This window comes from Hippopotamus amphibius, chromosome 2, assembly GCF_030028045.1.
Source record: "Hippopotamus amphibius kiboko isolate mHipAmp2 chromosome 2, mHipAmp2.hap2, whole genome shotgun sequence".
NCBI lineage: Eukaryota > Metazoa > Chordata > Mammalia > Artiodactyla > Hippopotamidae > Hippopotamus > Hippopotamus amphibius.
Genome location: NC_080187.1, coordinates 186445080 through 186457055, shown reverse-complemented (window position 1 = coordinate 186457055; position 11976 = coordinate 186445080). Strand labels below are relative to the sequence as shown.

Sequence of the window (11976 nt, the reverse complement as noted above, 5' to 3'; positions counted from 1 at the left end):
AATATGGTGTTCCATGAAAAAGGTATCTGGTTCAGCCAGCGACTCCATCACAGAAGTGCTTCTCTTCAAGTCAACCATCATACTTTGGATACAGCAGAAAAGCTTTATGTGTGCTTCCCATTTCGTTATACAGAATATTTAAGAGACTTACAGGTTGAGACTTAATAAAATTAGTAATTTTTACTGTTTCATCAAGAACATTGTTGGGACTTCCCTAGTGGTGCAGTGGTTAAGACTCCATGCTTCCAATGCACGGGGCCTGGGTTCGATCCCTGGTTAAGGAACTAGATGCCACATGCATGCCACAACTAAGAGCTTGTATGCCACAACTAAGGAGCTCACCTGCTGCAACTAAAGAGCCTGCCTGCTGCAACTAAGACCCAGCGCAACCAAATAAATATTTGAAAAAAATTAAGAGAAACAGGCTTCCCCCAACCCCCCATCCTAGCCTTTTTTTAACTGCAAGAGAATGGTGGTGAAGAAATTACTAGTGACTTTGGCAACTAGCTGGACTAGTTGCTTTTGGTGCTACTGCCTTTATTTTCTGCTGCGGCTGGCAGTTTTATCCACCATTTCTTCTACAACAGTAATTACAAATACCAATACGGTTTTTTAAAAAAGGCACATAACTTCTCTGCCATTACCATAAAAAGTTTTTACCTCACAAACTTTCCGAACTCTCATGGGGTCTGTGGACCACACTTTAAGAACCAATGTTCAATAAATAAAAAGGAAAAGGATACCCAGAAAAAAAAAAAAGAACCAACGTTCTACAATATCTCTAAAGGCTGCAGAGTATTACATTGTATTTGTGACCATAGTTTATTTTGCCAGTGTCCTTTATTGGGGGCATCTGAGTTGTTTCTAATCTTTCTCCATTGCGAGTAATGATGTAGTTAAAACTTCACCTGCATCCTGAATTCTCACCTGCATCCTGAATTCTCCAGGATACAGTCTTAAAAATGGAATTGCTAGGCCAAAGAGTATGCATTAAAAAAACAACAAAAAGAATCCTGAATATTGCCACATTGCTTTGCTGCAAGTTTACCAATTTACACTTACATTTTACATAAGAATATGAGTATCCTTCCAGGTTATCAACAATGGTGATTATCTTTAAGAAAAAAAAAACTTAACAAATTTACAGACAATAATGGAATCCATTTTTCTATAATTTGCATTTATTCGCTTACTAGTTAGGTTTTTAAATATATATATATTTTAATTTTAAAAAACATTTTATGTTTGTTTATTGATTTTTTAATTTATTTGTATTTTTGGCTGTGTCAAGTCTTCGTTGCCACACACAGGATGTTTACTGACGCACGCAGGCTCTTTGACGCAGTGCGTGGGCTTCTCTCTAGTTCTGGCGTGCGGGTTTTCTTTCCCCTAGTTGTGGTATGCTAGCGCTAGGGTGGGTGAGCTCTGTAGTTTGAGGCACCCAGCTCTCCAGCTGAGGCCTTTGGGCTTAGTTGCCTGTGGAAAGTGGGATCTTAGTTTGTGGACCACGGATCCAACTCGCCGCCCCTGCATTGCAGGACGGATTTTTTAGCACCAGAGAAGTCCCTCATGTATTTATAAAAATTGATGAGTATTTATGCATTTTGTCCATTTTTTAAATTGGAACAGTCTACTTTGGGATTTTATCCTCTGGTCTGTCATGAGTGTTGCAGAAATTTCTACCCAGCTTTTGTTTATTTTTTTAACTTTGTGTAATTTATTTTTATATGTAAGTTTTTAATTTTGATGAAATTATCAGTATTTTTATATTATCTGTCTATATTTTCTGCTTTTAATATTTTCTATATTTTATATTTTCTGCCTTTTCTGTCATGCTTTAAAAAGACTTCTCCAACCTAAATGCCCATCAACAGATGAATGGATAAAGAAGATGTGACACATATATACAATGGAATATTACTCAGCCATAAAAATGAATGAAATTGAGCTACATGTAATGAGATGGATAGACCTAGAGTCTGTCATACAGAGTGAAGTAAGCCAGAAAGAGAAAAACAAATATTGTATGCTAAATCATATATACAGAATCTTAAAAAAAAAAAAAAAGGTACTGATGAACCCAGTGACAGGGCAAGAATAAGGATGCAGATGCAGAGAATGGACTGGAGGACATGGGGTTGGGGGGGCAGGGGGCAAAGGGGAAGCTGGGAAGAAGTGAGAGAGTAGTATAGACATATATACACTACCAACTGTAAAACAGATAGCTAGTGGGAAGTTGCTGTATAACAAAGAGAGATCAGCTCAATGATGGGTAATGCCTTAGAGGGCCAGGACAGGGAGGGTGGGAGGGCGTTGCGGGAGGGAGGGGATATGGGTATATATGTATAAATACAGATGATTCACTTTGGTGTATCTTAAAAGCTGGTACAAGAGTGTAAAGCAATTATATTCCAATAAAGAGCTTAAAAAAAAGCCTCCATCCCAGTATTAAACAAATGTATTTACTTATTTCTTTACTGTTTTTAAAGCAGTTAATGCCTCAATTCATTATTTTTATATATTACTTGAGGTGAAGACATAATAATTTAATCTTTTCCCAAATAGTTTACTATTTATTCTTTCCAGAGCGTTAGGAGCTTTATTTTTTTTCTTTTGTTAAAAAATACAGAGAAGGTAAAGTAGCTCTAGACCACCTCCCTCCTCTCCAGATCCTTAGAGCTAATTATTATCAGTTTGCTCCCTTCCCTTTCAAGACTGTTTCTTTCGCATATAAAATGTAAGTAAGTGCCAAACCACAGTTTGTGGCAACTTAATTGCTTTTTCCTCCCACTTAATTTATCTTTTCACACAAAACTCTTTTGTTCTTTCTAAGAGCTACATGATGTTCCATAACACGGATTACCACGTTTATTTCTTCTTTTGTCTACCGATGTTTCCAACTTTTCGTTATTTCTACACCACCTCTCCCAAGAACTGCTGGGGCCCAAGCTTTCTTGCGCGCATGTGCAAGTGCCCACAGGCTACATTCCTAAAGATAGCTTATCCCTGAGTATTTTTTCATTTGTGGCCTTTGGGGAACCAAAGCAGGTACTTCGGCAGGCAAAACACACCCACAACAACAACCTGACCAGAAAAAAACAGGAGCAGGTTCTCACTTAGTCCCGACAGTTTTCTTCCTTTCACAATGGACGCTGAATTTGTTTTTTACCTCGTAGAAGCAACAGTTCCCAGCACCGAAACCAGCTTTACAACTACTCAGCCACCAAGCACTGTGACTAAGAAATTAGGGGAAGAAACAGCCGCACAGGCTGTGACGCCTGCTTCCGGGAAGCGGACCGGAAGCCGCCCTTCGATTCTGCGTCAAACCCGACTTAAGGGGCCGTCGTAAAAGTGTCGCCCCTCGTCTCTGGGACCGGCCACAGGTTTCCGCTCGCCTCCGACGGGGGGTCTGGCACTGCGGGCGTCAGTTTCCCTCAAGATGGCGGACGAGGAGGCTGGGGACGCAGAGAGGATGGAAGTCAGCACGGAGTTGCCCCAGACCCCTCAACGACTGGCGTCTGTAAGTCCCTGGAGGCTAGTCCCTTTTGTCCCCACGAGTCCCTCCCTACCACGCTTAGGAGGATATGGGGCTTCACCCCTTATGGTGGCTCTGGGGAGGGGGAGTCGTATGGATTGATCTGGAAGGAAGCCACAGAATAAAAAGTTAGTCATCACCCATATTCCTGCCAGCCAAGTCTACGGTGTATAATGACTTTGTCATTAGTTAGCCATGACGAGTTCAAGCATTTCTCTATCCTGAAGTAGAACTGGTAATGTTATTAGATGGTCTGGTGTGGGGGTTTGGAGGAAGAGCCATTTTCCGATAGACGCAGTGTTAACCCCTCATGACGACAGGAGTCTAGGGCGCAGCACCTAGTGTTGTATTGCATAGGTGGCTGGGTGGGGCTTGATAGTGACAGGGAATGCTGTCTCTGTCAACTCATGTCAAGATATGGGGTGTAGGAGTTGTAGTCCTTCGTTGTAGTATCATGAGAACCCAGGCCTAATCCTCAGTGGAGAAACTCGTCATCTGTCTTTGCTTTTTGAAGGTGAAGAAGAGACTTTCAGACATTTGAAGTCAGAGCGATACCATTAATTAATATCGGAATCTACACTTTGCCCTTGTATTTTAGGAGGAAAAAAAGGGAAAGCAGAGAGAGTTAGTAAATTTAACTCAGTAGTCTGACTACAGGGAGAAAGCTGACTGAGGAGGATAAGAGGTAGGGGACAACATTAGGGAAAGTTCCGGATGTCCCCAGGCACTTAGTGGGGAGGTATATAGAAAATATTCAAATATTGGTCACTGCATGATGTGAAGATTTATCTTTATTGGTGCATATAGAAAAGTGTGGTATATACACCTCTTTCTGAAGTTTCTTTGGTTTGTAGTTTTAATAAAAGCGTTTTTGAAGTATTTTAACCCTGCAGACACTTGGGCATTGTTTTATGAGAGAACAGAGTGAGCTACAGACATGAGTCCACCTCAGGGACTGAAGAGACTGGCTGGGAGATAGAAATCAGGTGGGGAAGGAGTTGGACTAAGGGTTTGGCCATCAACTGGGGCAGTGCTTGCATCCATCCTCTACCCCAAGTAGCAGTTCAACCTCATTTCATGGTATTGAAGGGGGAACCATGTGTTTGAGATGATAAGAAATGAGAAGATAGGGAAACTTTAGAAGCAGCTAAAACATCTGGTCTTAATGTAAAGCTGTGCTTTTACATCTTCTAGGGAGTGGAGAAACTGTGCTGTGGTCCGAAGTGATATTGTAATTTTGTATTGCTAAAGATGATTAGTGTTTATTTAAAGCTTTGATATATTAATTCCTTCCAGGTGGTACAAAAAATCCTCAGTCTGGATCGTATTTGGAATTGGAGATAATAGTACAGTAATCCAGCTAGAATTATGTTGCAAACTTTTCAATATTAGATTTCTTTGGGCAAGGTTTTGGGTTTTGCAGGAAAATAGGTAGATGACAAGAGAAGTGTAATAGCCTCAGGTAACTCACACTGTAGAGACACAGATAAGACAAGTGCTCAAATTTTAATACAAGGTAGGGTGATGTAAGTGAATGAAGACCTGTGACTGGTGAGGCTCCCGATCACTTTTTGGCTTGGATCACTCTTATCTATTTTAGGACTCCAGACATTTTACTACTTTCCTATTCTTTTTAAAAATACCATCTTCAGTTTTATCCTGACAATGGAGTAAGATACTGGCTTTCCAGTTTACTACTTCTTTTTGATTAAGCAAAGCAAGCTCAGAGATTCTTTAACATTTGAATGATTTGAATTTTAAATCACCATTGGGAGGCAGGGGAAAACAAAAATAGTAAATATGGGACAGTTACAGAGGTTTAAGAAATCTTAACAATTCCATTAGAGTCTAGTCCCTGGGTAATTATAGTTTCTGTTATTCTTAAATCAAACTTTCTTCTTACACCCCAGGTCATTTTTTTTCTGTCATATTTCAATCAACAGGCATGAAGTCTCTCAAATTCCTGACATCACATAACCTACAATTATAGTGAAATACTAGATGTGAATTATTGGATGTTTATTGGAAGAGCCTTTGCTTAAGAATAATTAGGAATTGATTCTTTAGGTCTAGGGTGGGGTCTGAGAATTTGCATTTTCACAAGCACGCCCTGCAAATGAAGTCCTGGTTTGTGGGCCACACTTAGAGTAAGACTTAGCCAGAAACATTTGGAAATTCTCAGCATAGAGTTGACAGTTGAGGTTGCAGGGATGGTTAAGATCTATGAGGAGGAAAGGCTGTGTATGTGTGTGTTTATACGTACACAGAGAGAAAGAGACAGTCACACAGAGACGGAGGGAGGAAGAGAGGGAGAAGCGAGGAAGACAGGAATGATTGAATTCCAGGGAGAGACAGTGGAGGAAGGACTTAGAAAGAGAGCAGCCAAGCAGGTAGGAGGTAAGAGTAGTGCAGTGTCATAGGGTGTAGTTTCTAGGAAAGGGTGATTCATTGGGTCTTGGAAGGTGAAGACTGAGAAAAATTGGGAATTCATAGTATGTGGAGTGGTCTGACAGAACTTCTGCCTTCTGTCTTCATTAACTGGATTTTCTTACTTAAGTCCATCTCAAAAGATGCCGCCTGGTGTGGTACTAAACTCTTTTCTTTTCCCTGTCTACATCCTCTGCCCATGTGATTTCATCCAGTTCTGTGGCTCTAAATACCATCTGTATTCATTCAGTTCCCAAATTTATATCTCTGGGTCATCTCACTTCTGAGCTCCACAATCACAGGTCCAGCTGCCTACTTGACACATCCACTTGGATGTCTGAAAAGTGTTTCAAACGGAGGAACAGTTAGGAAGTTTCTACAGTAACCAAGCCATAGTTGCTGGTGGTTTGTACTAAAGCGATATCATTGGAGATGAAGAGAAGTGGATGGATTTGAGAGAGATTTTGGAAGTATGGTAAAAGTAGAGAGATTTGTTTATGGATTAGGCATGAGGGAAAAAGGAAGACTGGCTGTGTCATATACTGAGGAAAGACCAGGTTTTGGGGGGACAAAGAAGGGAGACAGATCAAGTTTTGTTATTCCTGTCTCAGTAGATGACACTTCCGTAATAGCTCCTGAACACAAACATTTCTCTCTTTCTCCACTCCATCTCTCTCGTCCTACCCACCATCTGTTGCCTAGGCAACTGCAGTGGCCTTTTAACTGGTCTCTTAGCTTCTGTTTTTGCCCTCTTCCAGTCCATTCTCCACAGAGCAACCAGACAAATCTTTTTAAGACTGAATCAGATCATGTCAGTCTCCTGCCTTAATCCTTCAGTGGTTTCCCATCTACTTGGAATAAAATCTAAACTAATTACAGGTTCTTCAGGATCCTGCCTGATCCCACCCCTCCATCTTACCTTATTTTCTGTTACTTTCTCTTCATTCACTTTTAGCCACCCTAGCTTCTAAAATAAGCCCAAGTGCTCTCTTATTTCAGGGCCTGTGCCTTTACTCACTGTTCTTTTTTCATAGAGTTTTTCTCTGCTTTTTCTTGTTACTTACCTCGTCTAAGAGATTAGTTTTTCTTATCATTCTCTGTCAAATCACCCTGTTTATTTCCTCCACTGCACTTATTACAATCTGTAATTACTGTACTGTCTTTATTTATTTAAATGTCTGTTTCTCCTATCAGAATGTAAGCTCCATGAAGGCAAGGATCGTGTCTGACTTGTTCACTGATCTATCCTGGTATATGCTTGATACAGCAGACATTTACATACTTCTAGTGAGTAACTGAGAATCAACATCAGTGATTTATTTTAGCAAGATTGATAGTGGTCGGGGGATGGAAATTGTGAATGGAAGATGGGAGGAGAGAATGAAGGGGCATATTAGAGTAATGGCTAACCTTGGAATCTAGGATGAACAGGGAGGTAAGAAAAGCAAAAACAGGAATTCTGGGAGAATTGGTGGGATTTGAGGTATTAAAGGTTATGTTATTGACATAAGTGGCAGGACTGAAGGTTATGGTCAGAAAGGGGAGTTTGGGTGTTTGAGAACATGGAGGCACATCAGGTTTTTGTGGTGGTGGAGCCAGGTTAGATCCACCACTACGCATTCCTATAGCACCCTTTTCCATACTCCTGGTGTATGTAGCATGTCTCAGGCTGTACTCAGCATTACCTGTTTAGTGTTTGTCTGTCCTTTTAGACAGTAAACTCCTTGAGAGCATGAAATGTTTCTTGTTTCACATCTGTACCTCCAGTACCTAGCATATTGCTTCAAAATTTTTGTGTGTGAATTTTAATGAATGAATGAGTGAGGATATGTAAGTGGAGGTGAAGGTAATGGGAGTTGAAGAAGTTAAGAGATAATGAGGCTAAAACATTTAAAATTGAGTTGGGAGGGTTTTAAAAACATCAACATTATGGAGGTATAATTTAGGTACATAAAATGCATGCATTTTAAGCGCTTGATTGATGAGTTTTGACAGATGTACACACCTGTATGACTACCACCACATAGGGATATAGAACATTTCTATTACTCCCAAAGTTATCTTTGTGATATATATAACTGTGATATCAGTTATCCCCCCAAAATGGGGGGATTTTAGGTTTTTTTAAAAAATGTTTAATATTGTTATATTTGTGCAATAATCATTATGAAAATCAAGGAAAAATTATCTATAGTCTCGTGTGTAGGGAATCTTTAAAAGATAACATAGTCTTTTGATAGTTGACTTTAAAATACTGCACTATAAAGGAAGGAGTGGGAAATTATATGCTATTTTCAGTGGAGGTGATTTGCCTTAGAAATTTGTATCTCTATTATTATTTTAGGTCAGAGCACAGCTTTCTGTAGTAAGAACACAGTGAGAAAACAAGAATGAAAACCTAAGTCTCTAGAGTCTTGACTCAAGTGCTTTGTTACCAGATTATACCAGGGCCTAGTGCCTGTTATTTTTTCATCAGCGTTTCCTAATTTCTATTGTAGGCAGCTAGGGAAAATTCTGATTTTCAGTACCAAATGCTGTAGAGTCAGATGAAGTGAAGTTTCTAAAACTGCAAGTCAAGTATGACAGCTTCAGTCCTGCTAGTAATTTAGTGTAGATGAGCTGGTGCTTGAGACTGACTGCTTATGTTTAATAACAGACATTGTCCTGCAAATAAAGAGATTTTTGTCTTCAGTACTGCATAGAGAGTCTGTCTGGGTGGATATGTGTATATGTCAGTGATGCAGGATGAACCAGTGCAGTATCCTGCCCATGCTTTCTTTGTGTGTGCTGGCTTTGAGGGTTACCTCAGATTTCTTTGAAGGTGTTAATCATATGTTGTGCTCTGTGAAACAGTTTTCTCTAAACTTTTAATTCAGATGGCTTAACACAAACTATTAAGACCTCTTTAGTCCCAAGTGATCCGTATGAACTCCTATATGTTCTAAGATATTCTGGTTAACATGCCTCCTATTGAAGAAACAAAAGTTATTTGATGAGTTTCTTTTTTTAAAGCGCTTGGTACAGCTTTTTTTTTTTTTTAAATGTTGTTACACCCTGTAGTAAGCTAAGTACTTATGGAAATACGCTGTACTAAATAAATGCTATTGAAAGACCCCAGAAGAGTTATTGTGCTTCCCTAAGTGCCTGCTTACTATCCAGGAATGACCATAGACCCTGTCCAGAATGGAGTCTGCTTTTAATCGCTTGAATGTAATTCTCCTTCTAATAGTTTACTTAATGCTATTCTTCAGAACGAAATCTGTTTGACTTGTTTGGAGGAGTGGGGTTATAACCACTTAATATGTCTTTATGGACTACCTTTTAAAAGCCCTTTGGGGACTTCCCTAGTAGCACAGTGGTTGAGAATCCGCCTGCCAGTGCAGGGGACATGGGTTCAATCACTGGTCCGGGAAGATCCCACATGCCACGGAGCAACTAAGCCCGTGCGCCACAGCTACTGAGCCTGCACTGTAGAGTCTGCGAGTCACAACTACTGAGCCCGTGTGCCACAACTTCTGAGCCTGCATGCTGCAACTGCTGAAGCCCACTCAGCTGGAGCCTATGCTCTGCAACAAGAGAAGCCACCACACCAGGAAGCCCATGCACCGCAACAAAGAGTAGCCCCTGCTCACCACAACTAGAGAAAGCCCGTGAGCAGCAACGAAGACCCAATGCAGCCCAAAAAAAAAAGTCCTTTGAACTTTTGGTATTGTTGGCTAAGATAGAGATGACTTTAGCAGGAGGAAAAATCTGTTAATTTATCCATTCATGTTTTTATATACACATACTCTGCCTTGCAATCTAAGAAAGAATTTTAGTTGGTTTGGAAATATTTATTCAATACAGTAGAAATAGAATATGAGATATGTATCCAGTAGTGTAGGAAACCAGATTTTATTCATCCAGAGACTTCGCAGAGAGCTCAGGAAATTGGAGCATGAGCCTATGGTCAGAGAAAAAAGGAAGAAAAGGGCTTAGGAGGGATGGGATGTTTTCCAAAACTAAATTCTGACAGCATGTATGGATGTATATTATCTCAGCAGGAAAGAAGAGAGAGGGGCCTTGTTTGTCACACTACTCTATGTTTGATTCTGGCTAATTTTATCAATGCCATGAAGACTTAGTAGACTTATTATGTGTACAGACAACACAAGGCTTAACAGATATACTATAGGACCTATATGTTATAGGACACACCACGCAAAATCTCCTTAGGCTAAACTTTGCATTAAAACTAACAAGGTGGAATTTAATTGCCATGAAAGGAAAGTGTAGGTCTAAGTATTTGTGTGTAGGACTAGGTCTCTTGTATGTGAATGATTTGAAGGTTTTAGTTTTCTGCAAACTCACTAAGTCATAATGTGATGTGGCTACCAAACAAACAAACAAAAAATCCATTTTTTAAAAGCAGTTTTGTGTCCTGGATAAGAAAGGTAATAAACAGCCCCACTCCTCTGTACAGAGGCACATTATGGATGTTCTATGAAAGAGTAATTAACATGGAGAGTAGTCTGGATACCATGTCATTAGGGATGGCTAAATTTCATTTCTAAGAATGAACAGATTTCTTTAGTTTCTACGTTCCAGTTTATCCTTGGAATAAAAAGACTAATGAGAGACATAATACTTATCTTCATTTATTTAATAAGTTGTTGGGTGAAAGAGCAGAGTAATTTGTATTGAATTATTTCAGGCAGCATAGGATAAAAGTTACAGGAAGGTAGATTTTGATTTAATTATGAGCTGTAAGAATGGAAGTGGGCTGAGAGGAAGTGTTCAGATAGGCTTAGGGAGCTGATTATCAGATGTGTTTTAGACAGGGTTTCCCTATGGGATAAGTGGGTGCACAAGGGTTTTTGTTGTTTGCTTGCTTTTAAACTTCATAAAATCTGTCAAATGGTATTACAAAAAAAATTAGTATAACCAAAAGATTTTTTGGTGCCTGGAGGTGCTCCAATTACTAATCTAGTACTTGCTATGAGCAATTCTACAGCCTCCAGATTTTGCTATGCCTCTAAACAGGGAAATTAGAAACAGAATAAAGGCCCTCTGAAGGGTCTGTAGGTGTCTATCAGTTATCTAAGGAAGGGTAAGTTGTGATTTGAACAAAAGGAACTATACTAAAGTAAGTTCCGTTTTCAGACTGTTGTTCCCAAACAAGCATCCCAGTCCCTGGGTCAGAGTTGAAAACATATTTTTTAATCTCCATGGGGATGAGGAAAATGTTTGGAATGTTTGGGAATTTAAATGTTGTGAGAACTTGTTTTCACAGAACAGTCAATTGGAAAAGTCATCCCTTAAGTCCAAAGGTTGAAAAAAGATTTTTATTCCCCTGAGCATGAAAATTAAAAATTCTTAATTTAATCATGTCCCAAATTGGAGAAAATACTAAAAGCAACCAACCAAAGAACAAAATCAAACCTACTCCAGTCACCAGTAATTCCTGAACATGTCACCCAGTAAAATACATCCTGTATAGCTTTTCTTATCTGGAAAAAAAAAAAAAGACAGAAATCTTAGTCGAAAATTTTTTTTTCATACTTGTGGTAGTCATCTAGGAAAAAATTTTTGTGAAGCAATCTAGTTGTACTTTTATCTCCTGTAAGAATTTTGTATACAGTTTTAGAAGGCTTAATGTTATCATTTGCTTTGTTCTCTAGCAAGAAGTCCATAACTTTCAGCAATGACTGAGAACTTTTGTTAAGTGCTTGAGATAGGCTTATGGGTATACAAGGATTTGGAAGGAAAGTTCCTTCCCTCAGGGAGCTGACAATCTGGTTGAAGAGGCTCAATGTACACATTTAAAGGTGTGTACCTTTAATGTTATCTGGCAAAGGTATAGATACTGAATAAGTACCTTCTTTAATAAGTGCTGTATTGGAGTTACAGGGGAGAGAAATTTTCTTAGATCGCTCAGTGACATGTTCATGGAGGTGGGCTGTGAACTAAATGGACGTTAACGGACAGCTAAGGTCGGGAGAGGTGGAAGAATAGAGAGATAGTGGTAAGGTCAG

At 39.5% G+C, this 11976-nt stretch overlaps 1 protein-coding gene across 6 annotated transcripts in view; it reads left to right on the top strand.

Moving 5' to 3' along the window:
* The first annotated feature begins 3284 nt into the window (after positions 1–3284).
* The window catches only part of UBR1 (ubiquitin protein ligase E3 component n-recognin 1), a 154756-nt gene continuing 146064 nt past the window's right edge, over positions 3285–11976 (top strand). For all 6 annotated transcript variants that reach the window (XR_009051332.1, XR_009051331.1, XM_057721874.1 and 3 more), the window contains exon 1: positions 3285–3520. Coding sequence is in view for 4 of the 6 variants with exons in the window: in XM_057721874.1 (XP_057577857.1) it covers positions 3440–3520 (81 nt within the window). In the remaining 2 variants the exon portion in view is untranslated. The remainder of the gene's footprint in view (positions 3521–11976) is intronic.